This window comes from Canis lupus, chromosome 10 (genome assembly GCF_003254725.2).
Source record: "Canis lupus dingo isolate Sandy chromosome 10, ASM325472v2, whole genome shotgun sequence".
Lineage (NCBI taxonomy): Eukaryota > Metazoa > Chordata > Mammalia > Carnivora > Canidae > Canis > Canis lupus.
The window spans coordinates 23,629,063-23,647,913 of record NC_064252.1 but is presented as its reverse complement, the minus strand read 5'-3'; the positions used below and the strand labels follow the sequence as shown (position 1 = coordinate 23,647,913).

The window sequence follows — 18,851 nt, the reverse complement described above, 5'->3', positions numbered from 1 at the left end:
GAGACACAGGCAGAGGGAGAAGCAGGCTCCCTGCAGGGGGCCCGACGTGAGACTGGATCCCAGGTCCCCAGGATCAGAGCCTGGGCCGAAGGCGGGGCTAAAGTGGCCTGCCCAGTCTCTCCACCTTTAATCCAGGGGTTCGAGCCAGTGAGCATCCAGGCGGTGGCCCGCGCCCTGCGGCTGCTCCTGGTCCAGCGCGGGAACGAGGCCAGCTTGGAGACTGCCCAGGGCCTGGTACCCGTCACCCACGCGTCAAGCAGAGACATCACTCTCCTAGATGCCATCCCGGTGTGACCCCAAATTTTGGAGGTGGTGCGGCCCCCGCCGCTAGTTCCCCAGTCGCGGGGTGGGTGAGTATCCGGGAGCTCGGGGCCCCTCCGGGCCAGAGGGGAGAGGCGGGTTACACGCGGTCGCCCTCCGGAAGTCACTGGTGGGCGCAGGGACCGGTGGACCGGCGGTGCAGGGGGCGGGGCCGGGGCGGGGCGGGGCCGGGCCTGGGCGGGGCGGGCCGGGGCCGGGGCCGGGCCTGGGCGGGGGCGGGGCCGGGGCCGGGCCGGGGGCGGGGCCTGCAGCTCCTGCGTTTACTCGGAGTTTCGACCTCGCGGCTGCGTGGTGCGTGCGACCGCGGGACTCCAGCAATGGGTGACGACGCTGCGCCGCAGGCCCCTAGACCGGGGGAGGCTGGGGGTCGCCGCGCGCGCCCTCCCAGCCGCCCCCACAGACTTGGGCGCCCTCCGTCCACGGAGGGGCAGTGGGAGCGGGCGGACGCGCCCCCGCGGGAGGGCGGGGTCCCAGGCCGGGACTGCGCGCGGCCTCTCAGGGTTCCGGGAGCCCCGGGATAGAGGAGCAAGCGCGGGGGTCCGGGGCGCACGGTCTCCAGCCCGACCCGGTGGAGAGGTCAGTGGCGGACCGGGGAGAAGGCAGCCCTGACCAGCGCTGGCCGGACACCGCGCGGTGCCGGGTGGTCAGGACCGGGTCCTGGGATGGTGCCGCCTGCGCCAGATGGGCCTCGGGCACGGACTGCACCCCCATGCCTCAGTTTACTGGTCTGCGAAGGGAGGGTGATACTGGTAGGACTTGCTGTGAGGAGGTGAGAGGGGCCCCCCTCCGCCCCTCCGAAAGTTGAGAATTTGTTGGCTGTTATTACTCTGTTTGCTCCGGTTTTACAGAAAGGGAAACCGGGGCTCGCTGGGAGGGGTTAGTAATCGTGGCCCACGGTGACACGCAGCCGGCAGAGCCCAGGTCTGGCCAGTTCCCCAGCCAACTCCATAAAGTTCTGCACATGAAACCCTCCCCTGGTTTTCCTCACTCAGTGGACCCAGTTTTTCTTTCCTTCCTCTGAGTGTCCCCAGCCCCATGTCACGCTCTTTCCCGGTCATCCCCGGGGCACAGTGTAGGAAGCTAGGAATCTGAGTCCCCCGGGGCTGCCCCGATGCCCCCAGACATGTTAGGGCACTGATGGGGGCCTCAGAAAGCACCTGCTTGGCGATCGAGGGGGTGGCTGTCTTCCAGGTCTGCTCTCAGAACTGAAGCTGGCTGTGCCCTGGGGTCACATCGCTGCCAAAGCCTGGGGCTCCCAGCAGGGCTCCCCAGTTCTTTGCCTGCACGGCTGGCTGGACAATGCCAACTCCTTTGACAGACTCATCCCTCTTCTTCCAAAAGGTGGGAGTGCAGGGAAGCCAAGGGGCAATGTGATATAGACTGCAGGGGCATGAGGGGTGGGGAGACAGCTCACCTAGACGCCTTCCCTGACCCTCATCTCTTGCCTCAGACTTCCATTATGTTGCCATGGATTTCGGGGGACATGGGCTCTCGTCCCATTACTACCTTGGTGTCCCGTATTGCCAGGAAAACTTTGTGAATGAGATCGGGAGAGTTGTAGCAGGTGAGCCGGAGGCAGTGTGTGTGTGTGTGTGTGTGTGTGTGTGTGCGCACGCGCGCACACACACACTGGGACACCCCCTCTTCTCGTTGGAGTGGGGTGTGGTGGCGGGGAAACAGTGCTGCCTGAGAGTGACCTGGCTCTGGCCCCAGTTTTCCCAGGGATTCAGAGGTGACTTGGGGAAGGTTGGGAGAAGGCTGCCAAGAGCTCTCATCCTTCTGGGGGCTTCACCCCTTGCAGGGAAGCTAGAACCCCTCCAAGCTAGTTCCCTGAGTGGGGCACCCCAGCTGCTGGGGAGGGATGTCCCGAGCACAGGGACTGCAGGGCAGAGTGGGGGGCAGCCTGGGCCCAACCTGACCTGGCTCTGTGTTTTCAGCCTTGAAGTGGAAGCGTTTTTCCCTCCTGAGTCATAGTTTTGGTGAGTAGAGTTTACACTTTGGCTGGGAGGGGGCCGAGTGGGCTGAGGGGCTGCGAGGGAGGGAGAGGAGGTGGTACACAGTACCCTGCACTTCTGGGCGCTGCCAGAAGACATGAGGGGGTTTGTGGGTGTCCTGGACACTATGCCCTTTGGCCTGAACCACCCCCCTCCAGGGGACATACGGCCTCAGAGGTGGTACGACAAGGGAATATGTGACCTTTTGGGTGGCAAGGTCTGATGAAGGGGCCATGTGGCCTCCGGGAGGGAATGAAGAGCTCTGCCTCCCCTTGGTGGGAGAGAGCCAGGCCCCTAGCCTGGGGAGGGGCAGCCTCTGTGAGAGAGTCTTGGTAGGATTCGGAGAGCTGGGGAGTACCAGGTCACTACTCTTTTGTCCCCCCAGGTGGCATTATCGGCGGAATGGTGAGTAGATGGCTTTGCAGTGTCCACCTCTGGCCACGTCAGTCATTCCTGCAGGTGGGGCCTGAGGTGGGCAGGAGAGAAGGAGGAGTTACCGGGAAGGGAAGTGGCTCCTCCTGTCACAAATTGGAAGTGAGCACTTTATGGCCTAGGGCCAGTTTGCTTTATAGATGGCAGTGATATAATCATTATTGCGGAGACATCAGTGAAACTGGATTCCCGATGGAGTTCAGAGTTTCCACACTCCCCATCCCCAGAGAATCCTGGAATCCAGTCATCACCAGGGCGTGGACCTTGGTCTGGATGTGGACCTTGGGCAGGGGTGTACCCTGAAGGGACTGAAGATTCTTCTTCTGGCCGCTTGGAAACACCCGTGTCCCCCTGGAAAACGTTGAGTCCTTTTGCCTTCTTCCCCTCCTACTCATTCTTTCCTTTTTGGGTCACATCATAGTTTTCCTGTATCTTCCCCGAGATGGTGGATAAACTGATCTTGCTGGACACATTGCCATTTACCATGGACCCTAAAGTAAGAGTGAGGGCTTTCATGGATGCTGTCGTGGGGGAGACCCATGCCCCTGGCAGTGGGCGGGTACCAGGGAGGTGGGAGGAGGCCGCAGAGAGCAGATATGGGGGCTCAGGGGGCCCCCACAGGGGACAGGGCTGTGCAGCCTGTACCCCTAAGGAGTGGGCAGAGGTGGGCAGCCCCGGTGCCCCAACGGTTTGGCACCGCCTTTGGCCTGGGGTGTGATCCTGGAGACCCAGGATCGAGTCCCACATCGGGCTCCCTGCTCAGAGCCTGCTTCTCCCTCTGCCTGCCTGTCTGTCTGTCTGTCTCTCTCTGTCATGAATAAGCAAATAAAACCTTAAAAAAAGAAAAAAAGGAGTGGGCAGGGTAAAGGGAAAGCCTTTGTCATCCTTGGAAACCCTATATGTGGCCTGGGACATATAGAATGCCAGGTCTATCACCAAGCAGTAGGGCCTGGGAGAAGGCAGGAACAGTGGATTGAGGGGGCTCTGGGGGCACACAGCCCAATGAGGCCGTTCACACTCATGTTCAGTTGTGTGCATTTGTGCTGTTCGCACATTGCACAACAGTATACAGCAGTCCTGGGTGTGGACGGATGGGAAAGTACCCATCCCTCCTACCACTGCCGATGACAACAAACGAGGCTGTCCCTGCATCTGAGTCCTGGTTCTGCCACTCATCTGCTGGGTGACCCTGGGCAAGTCACTGGGCCTAGCTGAGTCTCCGTTTCCTCACCTGTAAAATGAGGAGGTTAGCCTAAATGACCTTGGAGTTGCCTGCCTGTTGTTGCATTCTGTCACTCCATCCCCAGAAGCTCAGCCTCTCGGTTGTGACACAGCTTTGTCACCAGCTTCAGTTGCTTATCTGTAAAATGGCCACAGATGCCAAAAGGGCCTGAGCCGTGCTGTCTTTTTTATCACCGCCTGCCCAATCCCAGCACATAGTGAGCGCTCAATTCGTGTTGGGTTCATGGGTGGATAGCTTGTGGGTGAATGTGAGGATCCGGTGAGGACCCTGGGGCTATTTTCTGTTTCACTCGCGGAGTTAACATACATGGTGCCCCAGGATCCTCTCTGGGGCCCCTGGGTATTTGGTCCTCCCTGTCCTGCATTCTCAGGGACTTGGCTGGGAGTGTCACTTCCCACTGGTGCTCCGGGTGGCGGACTGTGGACAGGATTGGGCTGTTGTCCGAGTGAGCTGACCTGGAAATGGGTACACTCGGAGGGGGTCCAGAAGCCCCCTCTGTGGTCTCCTGTCTGCCCCCTGGAGGGATGGCAGGAATTAAAGCAGATAAAGTTGCCAACCCGGGATGCTCTGTGACTTACAGATCTAATACTGAACCTTTGCAAAGCACTTGCAGTTGCCAGAGATTTCCTTTCCCCTCCATCGCCCTCACCCCTCCAGCTGTCCCGACCACTGGCAGGGCTGGCCCGGAAGTCAGTGAGGCAGACAACTCACTCCGATCCCAGGGATGACTAGCAGGGGCTGATCCTGTGCCGCCCTTCACTGGGTCAGAATGGATCTCGGGTCAGAATGGACCCTGACAGGGGCCGCTGACAGCAGAGGGTGGAGGGGGGAGCTGAGCCCCTCTGTCAGCAGCCCAGAGCCCTGCCCACCCAGCAGAACCCACAAATCCCCAGGGAATGGAGAACATGCTGACTTACAGGCGGGGAGCCATAGAGCACATGCTGCAGGCAGAGGCCTTCCAGAAGCCCCGGCAAGTGGTCAAGCCAGAGGAGATGCTGCAGAGGTGAGTGCCAAGGGGGAAGAGGGGGCTGGCGGGAGGGAGTGGCGGGAGGCAGACCTGGGTGCAAGTGCAGGATATGAAGGGAGGAAATCTCTGGGGTACAGAGGCCGCGTCTGTCTCCTCCGCAGGAATCCACCCCGGCCCTGTTGCTCTGTGCTTGCCCGGGTATCGGGCCTCCTGGCACTCACTCTTCAGAGCCTTGCATCCTCCCTGCTCTGTAGCCACACACTTCGTTTACCAAGACCCCTTTCCACACGCTCTGTACCCATCTTCCTCTCCCTATAATCGTGCACACGTGTGCATGCACACACACACACAGTCCTTCCTTGTACACATTTTCTCTCTGTGGCTCCTACCTGGACCTCTCTGCAGGCACCTTGCTAACTTGCCCACTCCTCCTCCAGCCTCAGCTGACTGCCACTTCCTCTGGGAGCCTGCCCCCCACTCCCCTAGATGAGCTGCTCCTCCCTGCCCTGTAGATAATTGAAGGTCTGTGGGTGGTGACAGGCTGGTTGCCTCTGTATATCTAGCACCTGGAAGTGCTCCCGGTGGTCAGGGACCTACAAATATTTGTTATCTAAGGGAGAGAAAGGGATCCCTGGGTGGCTCAGCAGTTTGGCACCTGCCTTTGGCCTGGAGTGTGATGCTAGAGTCCCGGGATCGAGTTCCGCGTAGGGGGAGTCCCTGCATAGAGCCTGCTTCTCCCTCTGCTTGTGTCTCTGCCTCTCTCTCTGTCTCTCATGAATAAATAAATTAAATCTTATTTTATTTTATTTTATTATTTTTTTATAAGTTTTTTTTTTTTTAATTTATTTATTCAGAGAGAGAGAGAGAGACTGAGAGGCAGAGACACAGGCAGAGGGAGAAGCGGGCTCCATGCAGGGAGCCTGAGGTGGGACTCAATCCCAGGTCTCCAGGATCAGACCCCGGGCTGCAGGCGGCGCTAAACTGCTGCGCCACGGGGGGTGCCCTATATTATTTTTTTAAAAGATTTTATTTATTTATTCATAGGGGGGGGCAGAGACATAGGCAGAGACAGACAACAGGCTCCATGCAGGGAGCCCGATGTGGGATTCGATCCGAGATTCCAGGATCACGCCCTGCACTGAAGGCAGGCACTGAACCACTAAACCACCCAGTCCCTAAATTAAATCTTTTTAAAAATTTTTTGAAAAAATAAAGGAGAGAAAATACACACACACACATATGTGTGCTCACACATGAGTGCGGGAGAGTTGATGGAAATATCCCCCTTGACACATGCCTGTGTCCCTTGTGGGTGGCCCTCCTCTTCTTTCCATCTGGCCTTCTCTGCCCCAGGACCTTCATGTCTCTCTGTCTTCCCCAGATTCCTGAAGAACAACAATCACTTGAATGAGGAGTGTGGGCGACTCCTCCTGCAGAGAGGAACCACGCAGGTGGCCACAGGTAGGGACTCACCATCCAAGACCGTTACTTCTTGGCACTGTCCTTACTGAGGAGTGATAACCACTAGGCCCTCTGGCAGCCTGCTCTGGAGCAGACACGGCACTCAGTGCTTGGCAGGGTGTATCTCATGCCATCCTCCTGCTGCCCCATACTTCCCCCGTCCAGAGCTGGAGAAACTGAGGCTCCAGTAGTAGGCCAAGTGACATGTGCCAGGTGACATAGGCCCGTGGGGAGCGTAGTCCAGTGTCTGGAGAGTAGATGTTGGGGAATGTCGCCGCCGTGCTCTGCTGACCCTGTGTGGTGGGTGCCAGTGTCCGAGGCTGGGGTTTGGGGACGTCCTACGGGGCAGCACAACTCGAAAGAGGTTTTGCAAAATGGAGAAGTAGGGTAGGTGGCACCTGGGCCTTAGGGCAGCATCAGGCCCGTGCTCTTTGCACTTCCTTACCCAGTAATATTCACCCGGGAAAACTTTACCAAGAGTTTGCTCAGTGCCAGCCCCGAGCAAGGCCGCCGCGGGAGCTGGGGTGAGCGAGAGCGGACTCTGCCCCTCTCCTGGGGGGCTGGCACCTCTGGCTGAGGGCGCCGTTCACAAGTGCCCTCCCTGGAAATGACTCCCCAGGGGTTGAGCAAGGAGGAGTCCAGGTCAGGAACGTACACTCTAGGAGGTGAAACAGATGATAAACAAGTAAACAGACCAAAAACAATAGACATTTTATTATAAGTGTGATAAACAGGGCACCTGGGTGGCTCAGTGGTTGAGCGTCTCATGATCCCGGGGTCCTGGGATCGAATCCCTCATCGGGCTCCCCGTAGGGAGCCTGCCCTCTCCCTCTGCCTGTGTCTCTGGCTGTCTCTGTGTCTCTCATGAATAAATAAATGAAATATATTTTTTAAGTGCAATAAAAATATACAGGGTGTTCTGGAAGAAACCCACAGACGGGGGTCCCAGCAGCGGCTCCCAGGAGGTGGAGTAGAAGCCCAAGGGAGAGAGTCAGGGACGATGGGAACCTGCAATAAATCAGGCAGGAACGCCTGGGTTGATTCCTAACTCTGCTAGCTCAAGATCTTAGGCAAGTCCCTCCTCCCGTTTAGACACCTTCTCCCCATTTTTCTCAGGTGATAAGCAACATCTTGGGATCTTTGTGCGTATGGTCAGAGAGGATCAAGCGAGGTAGTGAACGCAGCTTCAGTTTATAAAGTACCAGATGAGGCAGGGGTCAACCCCAAGTGCTTGCTGGATCTGAGCAAGTTGTGGAATTAATCGGGCTGCTGGGAGTCAGGCAGCAGGGAGTGGTAGGGGCTGTGGGTCTGGGGGCAGGACAGCCCAGCCAGTGGTTATCACCGGGGACTCGGGCCTCGCATGGCCAGAATTTCCAGTTACTCACGAGAAGCCAGAGACCTCCCGTGTTGCCAACACACCACAAGGTCAAGTGGAATATGCTTAAGGGATGATTTGGCCTCGGGCTGCCAGTCTGTGACTTTTCCTGAAGGGACTCATCTCCGAACCTCACAAATCCGCCACACAGAGGTTGAGGCGGAGGGCCGTGGGCCCGGGCTTCCCAATGTGCCTGCACAGATGGCCCACCCCGAGGGGCCCCGGCGCAGAAGTGGGCTAATCCGGAATAAGACACATTCCCAGCTGGGCTGGGGAAGCTGCTTAGGCCAGGCCTGGGTCACATGAGTGGTGAGCCCGGACACCGCAGCCGTGGGCGAGGAGGGAAGAGGGGAGTGGACAAGGCCCCTCTGCAGCAGTCGTGGCCCCTTGGGGCCGGAGGGTAACCTAAAACAAGACAGAGTGGGCTCCCCACGCCCACTGGGTGGTGTGACACCTGGAGAGCTGCTGCTCCGGGGTCGTCATCCTCAGGCCCCAGAGCCCGTGACCATCCCCACAGCCCTCTGGAGCAGCAGAGAGCAGGGGCAGCCCCGTCACTCCACTTGATCCTGTAACTGAACCCAAGATCACAGGCCCAATGCACAGCACAACCCATCACTGAGCCAGCAGGTGTGCAGTAAGGAGAAGGTTTATGTGAGAGGCAGACAGGGGAGGAGGTGAGGAGCTGGGAACAGCCCCGAGGTGGACAGCCAGGGTTTAAATGCAAATGGGAAAGGGTCTGGGTAAAGGGGAGAGTCGCTGTGTGACTCAAAACCAGATAAAGCAAGTTACTGGGTCAGGGAGGGCTTGTTTCATTTTGTTGGGCTCTGAGGGGAGGTCAGTGGTCCCGAGCAGTTCTGGCAGGCTTCTTCTTCTTCTTTTTTTTTTTTTTTAAATTTATTTTAAAGATTTTATTTTATCTATTCATGAGACATAGAAGGAGAGGCAGAGACACAGGCAGAGGGAGAAGCAGGCTCCTTGCGGGGTACCTGATGTGGGACTCGATCCCAGGACCCTGGGATCATGAGATGCTCAACCAGTGAGCCACCCAGGCAGGCCCTCTGGTTGGCTTCTTTTTTTTTTTTTTTTTTTTTTTTATTTATTTATGATAGGCACACAGTGAGAGAGAGAGAGGCAGAGACACAGGCAGAGGGAGAAGCAGGCTCCATGCACCGGGAGCCCGATGTGGGATTCGATCCCGGGTCTCCAGGATCGCGCCCTGGGCCAAAGGCAGGCGCCAAACCGCTGCGCCACCCAGGGATCCCTCTGGTTGGCTTCTTGATGAAAACTTGAGTCTCCAAAAAACATAAATTAACTCTCGGTTATCATGGTGTCAGGCGAGAGTAGTACCCTACAGGAACGTGGCGGCCGATAGCATTCCCAGAACAAGCAGGTTTGGGTAAGGAAGCTGCAGCTGCCATGGTTGCCCTGTTAACTCTAGTTACTGTTTTCTGTCCCTACTGTCTTTAATCAGTCCTTGTTCATGAGCAAATCCGCATGATGACCACTCTGGCTATTTCCTGCTGAAATCGGGCTGAGATTGGGGTGAGAGGAACGGATCCTTTCTGCCCTTAACTGGAAACATTCCTTAGTTCTGGCTTAAAACCCTACATTCTGCATTACTAGAATTTTTGTACTTTTATTTTTCTTTATTTAAGATTTTCTTTATTTTGAGAGAGGGACAGAGTACAAGCAGGGAGCCCACCATGGGTCCCTATTCCAGGACTTTGAGATCATGACTTGAGCCAAAGGCAGACGCTTAACCAACTGAGCACCCAGGCACCCCTGTACTTTGGGTGATAGCTTTGGTACGTTTTGTACCGCATTTTGTGATTAAGTAGCAAAGAAGGAGAATTAGGAATCTGGAAAGTTCCACATTTGAGTAAATAATCCTAGGAAGATTGACCTAAATCCTTGGAGAATCCTAGAAAATAATCTGGAAAAGCAGTCCAAATCTGAGACTGGGAACTCAGCGATTTGTTGCAACCAAGTAGCCTGTTGTCTTTATTTTGTCAAGTGGAACTTCCACTTCTGAAGAAGGATTAATATATGTGCCAGCTGATGAATTAGTTAACATACAAATCTTTCCTTGTTCTGCTAAACTATAACCTATAACACTTCTGTTATCTAAAACTATTCTGGCTAAAGAGTCCTAAGTCCTCCTCTTGAGCTGCTATAGCTGAAACAGTTTCGTTAACAAATAATCCCAAAGATACAGAGAGGTTTCTAATCTTATGTTCATGGGCTGCCACTCCTCACCGGGGTAGTAAAGTTCTTCCAAAGAAAGAGCCTGTTCCATCGTCCGGACACCCTGGTAGATAATCCTGCACTTCTCCCCCGATCATGTCACCATTCAATATAGACTTTTTAGTTCTGGGGAAAAAAGAGCTGGCCCAATGCTGAACATCCTTGGAATTACAGAGAAAGAAAGAAGGGATTAGGTGGCCTAGTAAATGAGAAACTCCTGTCCACCTCTGTCCCAGCGTTCGTAGGCCCGAGGCTAATCAGTTGACCCACAGACAAATACATATCCCATTGGGGCTCAGAGGGATTCTGGACATGTTTGGAAAATTAAGCTTTTTAGTGTGGGAGATCTTGTTTAAAACCTGGTCAAGGGATCTCTGGGTGGTGCAGTGGTTTGGTGCCTGCCTTTGGCCCAGGGCACGATCCTGGAGACCGGGGATCGAATCCCACGTCGGGCTCCCGGTGCATGGAGCCTGCTTCTTTCTCTGCCTGTGTCTCTGCCTCTCTCTCTCTCTCTCTGTGACTATCATAAATAAAAAAATAAAAATTAAAAAAATAAAAAAAAAACATAAAAAAAAAGAATCTCTTATGATTTAAAAAACAAAACAAAACAAAAAACCTGGTCAAGTCAGGGATCAGTAGAAGGCAGCGTCCACGTGAAATTCATATCACGTGCCTGTGAAGGGGAAGAGATCCCCTTGAGGTAGGTACTATTTTGTGACCTCCAATCTGTACATAGGCAAGAGGTAGTGTAACCTGAAGACTGATTAGTCCTTCTTTGCTGAACTAAAAAAAGAGACGGTGTTCCAGGAAATGGGTTATGTTAAGCAAACAAGTAGTCAATGTCTGTTATAGAGTGTTCAGTTTTTATGACCATAGGTTCCAGTGCCCTTATGTGAGCCTCCTAAGGTCACTACAGGGGACACTATAGGGGATGTTAAAAAGAAACAGGGTACACAGAATGCTCCGTTAAGTTTTTTTTTTTTTTTTAAGATTTTATTTATTTATTCACAAGAGACGAGAGAGAGAGGCAGGGACACAGGCAGAGGGAGAAGCAGGCTCCATGCAGGGAGCCCGATGCGACACTTGATCTCGGGTCTCCAGGATCACACCCTGGGCCAAAGGCAGCGCTAAACTGCTGAGCCACCCAGGCTGCTCCTCCATTAAGTATTTTGACCACATAGGTTGCCGTGAAGTTGGGCTCCTTGGAGAAATTGATTATGGGCATAGCTATGGAGTCAGCGTGGTCGTGTATGGAGAAGGGCTTCAGGTAACATATCCAGCAATCAGACAAGTTACCTGAAGAAGCTAAAGTTTGTGAAACTCTGACCATGGAATTATCTTTCCAAGTAAAAGAGATTGAGGATTACCGAGCAAAGCGAACAACCCCTAGTAGTTCTAATCATCCCTTAGTGGGATTGTCTCCTGAATAACACCTTGAGGTCCTTCCTTCAGGGGCTTACAAGAACAGCTTAGCAAATTCTTTTTCAGAAAGTGGTCAAGGGAGGTCTGTGCTCTGGGTGTGCCATCATCTAAGCTTTGGGTGATCCCAGCTCTTTTGTGGATTTGGTGTGGGTTTTTTTTTTTTGGGGGGGGGGGTCTTCCTTTCTCTAAGGTCAGAATCTCCTCTCCTTCCAAATAGCCCCATGAGCAAGTACTGGGGATGGTTTGTTAATGGGCCACCACAGCATAACGAAAGTCCCGTGATGTGGTTATGAATGAACACTTTTCCCTTTTGACAGTTTTGTTTTTTTTTTTCCTTAGACCAACATCGTTTCCTCTTAGCTGGAGTTTAACTGTTGTGTTTTGTTGTAAGAAGTTTGCTCCATATTTCATGAACCAGTCTTAGTCTTGAAAATAGGCTACTTTAAAAAAAAAATAGGCTACTTCAGTTAAACAGGTGTCTCATTTCAGGAGGCAGGTGGGCGCTCAAAGTTAGCCCTATATTGTGCAAGCAATCAGGTAATTAGTAAGAGGTATTTCTATGGAAACAAAAGAAAAACACAGATTAATGGCTGGAGCAAATCATAAACCCAGTGTCAGTCCTGAGTGCTGCCAGGGAGAAGATTTCTAGATTTCTAGAAGATTTCTAGATGCTTGAGCATGTTCAGATGGAGTGAGGGCTGACAACTTTTCCCTAGCCTGTAGTTTGAATGTCCCTGGCAATGTTTCTGAGTGGTCCCCACAGCAATAGACAGGAAGATTGTTTAAACATGAGCTGTTGTGGCAGTTTCTCTGAAGTTTACCTCAAATCGTCAGGCTTCCATCTTCAAGGCTTCATGAAAAAAAAAAAAAAGATGGTTTTAGTTGTCAGTGGTTTCAAGTTGAAGTATGGGAGAAAATGGGACACTTTAGTTCTGAGAGTCATAACCAATGTTTGAGGAAACCAGAGAATTCAGGATCCACCCCGTTTTTATAGGCAAACAACAAATACTCAGAGATAATTCATCAGAACTAGAATCTAGGGGATCCCTGGGTGGCTCAGCTGTTTAGCGCTTACCTTCGGCCCAGGGTGTGATCCTGGAATCCCGGGATTGAGTCTCACATCAGGCTCCTGCATGGAGCCTGCTTCTCCTCTGCCTGTGTCTCTGCCTCTCTCTCTCTCTATGTGTCTCTTATGAATACATAAATAAAATCTTAAAAAAAAAAAGAACTAGAATCTAACATCCACAAAGGTGTATTATTGAAACATAATTTTTCTCTCAAATCACCCTTATTTTCATCAAAGATAGCCAAATTGAGACTAATTCGTTTGTAAAATAAGTCCAGTTTTAGCAAACTTGGCCTGATTATTTATGTAAGGGCAGAAAGAATAGTGATGGTCCATATAGGTTTCTTAAAAATGTGCTTTGCCAGGACTTCTCATAAAATTTCAGATTGAACTTCTAGCAACCTCTGGAGGCTGAGAAGCCCAACCAAATAGTTGCCATCAGCTTCACGCCAACACCTATAGATTTGGGTGAATTTCTCTCTTCTGGAGGACCTCAAAAATACCCTCCAAAATCTCTATTCATTTCCAGGGGCTGCCATTACAAAGCCCCACAGACTGGGTGGCTTAAACATTCGTTGTCTTGCAGTTTGGAGCCAGAAACCAAATTGAAGCATTGGCAGCCTCTGCGTATGCCTCTCCCAGCTTCTGGTAGCCCTGGCTGCGTGTGGCATTCTCCTTGCCTTTCACAGAGTGTGCAAGGGGAGAGGGTGTGGAAAAGGCAGAGCAGTGTGAGATAAGGATGTAGGGCAGAGCTTGCAGTTCGGTCTTATAAATACAGTGGCCTGGGTTGGCCTCATGCAGAAGTGACCTTTGAGCAAAAATGATGCAGGTGAGGGAGATAGTCACACAAATAATCCAGGAAGAAGATGTTCCTGGGGATGGGGAGCTGCTAGGAAAGGCTTTGACGTGTTGGGGAGGAAAAACTCCCCCGCAATCCTCCAAGTTTCTTCCAGCTGGTCTAAGAATTTCTTTTTTAATTTTATTTATTTATTAGAGAGGCAGAGACAGAGGGAGAAGCCTGATGGGGGACTCAGTCCCAGGACCCCGGGATCACAAAGGTAGCTGCTCAACCGCTGAGCCACCCAGGTGTCCCTGGTTTAAGAATTAAATGGATAGGGATCCCTGGGTGGCGCAGCGGTTTAGCGCCTGCCTTTGGCCCAGGGCGCGATCCTGGAGACCCGGGATCTAATCCCACATCTGGCTCCCGGTGCATGGAGCCTGCTTCTCCCTCTGCCTGTGTCTCTGCCTCTCTCTCTCTCTCTCTCTGTGACTATCATAAATAAAAAAAATAAAAAAAAAGAAGAATTAAATGGATAGATTAACGGGAGAAAATAACATTTAATTACATACAAGCAGGGATACCACATAAACATGAGAGATTCCAAAGACAGGCAAAATGGGGTATATATGCCATTCTGGACCAAGGAGAAAGGGTAAGGGTGTTAGGCTTCAAAGGGGAAGGAAGGCCATTCACAGAAAGAACAGAAAGAGTAAATATTCAGTAAGCAAGTGTTTGCCGGGCCATCTGAAACAGAGACTTCAAGAGGAATTTTAACAGACTTTGCAAAATTCCTCTCTGTCTACTACACCCAGTTCAGAGTATGATGCCATGGTGATCGCTCCTTCCTGGAACAGGTCCTCTCTGAATCCTTTGATGCAGTTACAGGGAAAGTCAAGAAGAAAAACCTCTTGAGTCTTCTGTTTCTTAAAGATAATCAGCCTAAGATAATGCATATGCCAAAGAGATACATTTTGGGGTGACACATATTGCTCCCCTGCTGAGGCACAAGCTCGATCTGGCTTGTGGGAGAAACCAGGAAGCAGTAAGCCGGGGTGGGGAGAGAGAAGCCAGGCTTAATTTTGTCCCCATCATAATCCTGGCTTTACTCTTCTGGAAACAAGCTTGAGGTACTGGCCTGAGGGAAGGAGAGCCCAGCACTGGTTGGGGTTCCCTAATGACAAAGCACAGTCCCGTGTCAATCCCTGGCCCCCGTGTCCTGCCCACTGTGGGGGATGCTCAACCCCTCATCATAAGCTGGGCTGCCCTGGGGTTGCAGGCATGATTTGTTTTGACTTGTACAGTTCAAACAGATCTTTCATGTGGGATATTTTGAATAGGGCGCTCATATTTAAAATAGAAAGCTTTTGTGTAAAAATGGAGATTTCCAGTTTCTTTTTTTTTTTAAGTTTTTTTTTTTTTTAAGATTTTATTTATTTACTCATGAGAGACAGAGAGAGAGAGGCAGAGACACAGGCAGAGAGAGAAGCAGGCTCCATGCAAGATTTCTAGTTTCTTTCGAAAAGTGAGGAGGGTGGCGCCTGGCTGGCTCAGTCGGTGAAGCATCTGACTCTTGGTTTCTGGCTCAGGTCGTGATCTTAGGGTCATGGGATCAAGCCCACAGGGCTGAGGGGCTCCATGCTCAGCCCGGAGTCTGCTTGAGAGTCTTTCCCTCCACCCGCCCCCTCCTCCTCCTCTCGAGCTTGCACACTCTTGCACTCCCTCTCAAATAAACAAATTTAAAAAAAAAATTGAGAAAAGTTGGCAGCACGTGGGCAGTAATAGGTGGCCCTGCACAGGGACTCTGCTGCCAGGGGACACTACCCACTGCCCGGCCTCTGCTGGTGGTTCCCAGCAGAGGAAAGGGGAGGGAGTGGACTGAAAGGGTCTCTGAGTTTCCTCTCTTAACCTTTAAATATCGGGCAGTGGGCACTGGGCTTCCTCTGGGGACCTCAGAAAGCCCCAGAGTTCGGGCCACCCTGCTGGATGTGCTGACACTCCCAGGCCCCTGGGTGGCAGCGGCCCTGACCCAGCTGTTCCGAGTCAACCACACTGTTTTGTTGTCCCAAGGGTTACCGTTAGGACTCTAACGGGGTTCAGGGACCCTTTGCAGATGAGGAAACTAAGGCCATAGAGGGAGGGCCCAGAACATTCTGCCCCATTTCATATGTCCCTGCCACAGCTGCTGGCATCCCTCCATGCAGTACATTCAGCGCATTAACAAATCAGTCCTGTGCCTGGACTCCTGCCCCAGGCTAGCAGTATGCTCAGCTGGGGATACAAGCGGAAGCAGATCCAGCCATGCCCTGTGCTCCTAGGGAGCCTGGGCTCAGCTGGCAGATAACAAGGAAGCTTCCCCACCTGGAGGAGGGGCCCAGGTGGGAGAGGAGTGCTGCATCTGTAGGAGCCCTGCCCTGGAGACTCAAGGTCATGAAGACTGAGTAATAGTGCCCAGCAAGGTGAGAAGGATGAGGTAGCAAGAGTTCCAGACCCAGGAGATAGCATGTGCAGAGGCTCTGCCCACGCAGAGGGGCGCACGTCTAGTCCTGGAACCTGCCGGAAGGCCAGGAGCATTGAGAGAAGGGCAGAGTGGCTCTGCCAGAGGATAGGGGAGTCCGGGAGTGGACAGGGTAGGATCCATCCAGTATGCCAAGCAATGGTTGACGGCTGATCTTGGTGTTTATTCCAAGAGCAAAGTGTTAATAACAAAAATTCAGCTGAGTAAATGTGAAGATCTAATTGGCTGTGTTCAATGATTCATGAATTGGCTGCATCCCATCAAGCAAATAGAAAGGAACTCCATTGAGCTGTAGAAAAAGTTTTATTTTTAAAAGATTTTTATTTATTCATGAGACACAGAGAGAGAAGGAGAGGCAGAGACATAGGCAGAGGGAGAAGCAGGTAGAAAAGATCCCTGTAGAAAAGATTTTTAAAGTCAGGGAGAGAAAGTGGAGGAAGGAGATTATTTGCAAAGAATGCATTGTTTCAGACGAGGTCGCCCTCCTAAGGGGAACAGAAGGGGTCTGTCCGTAAAGTTGCTGTGGGTGACCAGTAAGTCCCTGGCCAGGCTGACACTGCAGTTAGGTTTGCCTGACAGGGGCCCTTCACATGTGACTCCATTTTGAATGTGGTTGTCAACGCAAAATGAACAAACTTTTTAGAATTTCTTTTTAAAAGAAGAAGAGGGGTGTCTGGGTGGCTCAGCTGGTGAAGCGTAGGCCTTCAGCTCAGGTCATGATCCCAGGGTCCTGGGTTTGAGTCTTGAGCCAGGCTCCCTGCTCAGTGGGGAACCTGCTTCTCCTTTTGCCCCTCCTCACCTCACCTTCGCACTCTCTCCCTCTCTCAAATAAATGATTAAAATCTTTAAAAATTTTTTTAAAATAAGAGAACAAGGTTACAGGTTTCAGAAATATAGGAACAGAACTTAGATTTCAGCTTGAAATATTTTTTAGTTTATTTGCTTAACGAAGCAGATGTACAAGGTGTGTATGGGGCAGGAATAGAACCCATGCCCTGAACTTTGGTGAGGTCATTCTGACCTTGGTGAAAATTAAAGCCATAGCTTCCCTAGGAGCCCAGGAGTGGACCCCATAAACATTAAAATGTTGGAAAGTTCCTTTATCATATCTCATTTTTGCTCAATAATCTTTCCTCCAAAAGCCTTGATGATCAACCCTTACTTTATGTTCCCCAGTCCCGGGGTGACTGGCTTGTGAGCTCTGGGTCCATCAGGTCCCTCATTGCTAAATGTGTGTGTGTGTGTGTGTGTGTGTGTGTGTGTGTGTGTATTTACCTAGAGTTCCTCATTGGGGGAACTTATAACGTAAGTGTGGGAAGCTTAACAGTGATATGTGTTCTCTATGAAGTCCAGTTGATGAGCAAACATACTACATGTGCTTGGCTTAGACTGGTTTTCTATTTGATATAAAATTTATAATAACGACACATGGACAGTGAAATAATTCCAATAAGTACAATTTCAAGGAACCAGTGTGATGTTGGAATAGACTCAGACAAGAAAAAAATCCAAAGAATCCTTTACAAGTATCTTGATAAAAGGGTAGGGAAATTTATGATTATTTACGAGGAGAGATGGAGCATGTGCATTGAGTGAACATATGTATAACATATGTCCCATGTGTCTTTGGGGTGGAGCCTTCAGCCCCTGGCATCAGGAGGTTATCTTGGGACAAGGGGATGGGACTCTGGGCATGCTCCAAGGTGGGGTCTTAGGCTGGCTGTCTCTAGTCAGGAAGGCAGGGTCTTGCTTTGTTGCCAGGCCGGAACCCTATCAGTTGACCTGGAGTCAGAGAGACCACCAGTGAGTTAGAGGGGTCGGGAAAGATGCAGTTACTGATTGCGGGGAGACAGCTGTCCCAAAAACACATTTTAAACTTTTTTTTTTGTAAAAATTTTTTTTAATTTTATTTATTTATGATAGTCACATAGAGAGAGAGAGAGAGAGGCAGAGACATAGGCAGAGGGAGAAGCAGGCTCCATGCACCGGGAGCCTGACGTGGGATTCGATCCGGGGTCTCCAGGATCGCGCCCTGGGCCAAAGGCAGGCGCCAAACCGCTGCGCCACCCAGGGATCCCCATTTTAAACTTTTTGCTAGTTTTCACCTCATTAACCCTCTGGGGCATGGTTTTAGCACACTTCCCCCGAGTTATGATCATTCCTCAATCTTGAAGAATTGAAATGATGACCACTTTGGCTACTCCTTTATCTCTTTGGGTGAGGTCGGTTTTAGGTAAAGAACAGTCTTTGCAAATCTTAGCTGTGTCAGGCCTATGTGCCAGGCTAAGCAGAAGTTTGTGGGTTTTTTTTTTTTTTTTAAGATTTTATCTATTTATTCATGCAAGACATGGAGAAAGAGGCAGACACATAGGCAGAGGGAGAAGCTGGCTCCCCACAGGGAGCCCGATTCGGGACTTGATCCCAGGACCCCGGGGTCACACCCTGAGCCAAAGGCAGACGCTTAACCACTGAGCCACCCAGGAATCCCAATAAATGAAATCTTAGTATATGTGCTGCCGAAGCGAGCACAACAATAAATGAAATCTTAAAAAAAAAGGGGAGAGAGACATTTTTTTTTTAAGATTTTATTTATTTATTCATGAGAGACAGAGAGAGAAAGAGAGAAGCTGGCCCCATGCAGGGAACCTGAGGTGGGACTCTATCCCGGGTCTTCAGGATCATGCCTTGGGCTGAAGGCAGCTAAACCACTGAGCCACCCCGGCTGCCCTATTCTTTTTTTTAAAGATTTTATATAAGAAGAACGGATTTTTACTTAATGTAAATTACTATAATTGCCATGAAAGAAAGACTTAAATTGCCACAAGGTTTCTGAATTCTGGAGGGTCCAGATGAGGAGAAAAGATAAATGTTTCCATTTGTTTGCAAATGAATATTTTATCTCATTTTGTCAGTTGTAGATCTTTTAAGACAAAAGCTTTCCTTAAATCTGGAAGAGCAAATATTGGAGAACAAGCAGTATTTTCAAATAGGGGTCATAAAAACCGTAATGCCCTTCCTTAATTCATCTAG

The 18,851-nt window shown here is 51.3% G+C and overlaps 1 protein-coding gene across 5 annotated transcripts in view; it reads left to right on the top strand.

Moving 5' to 3' along the window:
* Positions 1–330: 330 nt before the first annotated feature.
* The window catches only part of SERHL2 (serine hydrolase like 2), a 37,331-nt gene continuing 18,810 nt past the window's right edge, over positions 331–18,851 (top strand). The window contains exons 1-8 of one of the 5 annotated variants that reach the window (XM_049115772.1): positions 331–350; positions 1,513–1,662; positions 1,772–1,885; positions 2,259–2,300; positions 2,701–2,720; positions 3,169–3,243; positions 4,884–4,993; positions 6,339–6,418. In XM_049115772.1, coding sequence (XP_048971729.1) covers positions 1,789–1,885; positions 2,259–2,300; positions 2,701–2,720; positions 3,169–3,243; positions 4,884–4,993; positions 6,339–6,418 — 424 coding nt within the window. In that variant the 5' untranslated portion in view covers positions 331–350; positions 1,513–1,662; positions 1,772–1,788. Of the gene's footprint in view, positions 351–563; positions 643–746; positions 898–1,512; positions 1,663–1,771; positions 1,886–2,258; positions 2,301–2,700; positions 2,721–3,168; positions 3,244–4,883; positions 4,994–6,338; positions 6,419–18,851 lie in introns of those variants that run through there. The other 4 variants (XM_025457725.3, XM_035695874.2, XM_025457731.3 and 1 more) reach the window with 4 other exon arrangements.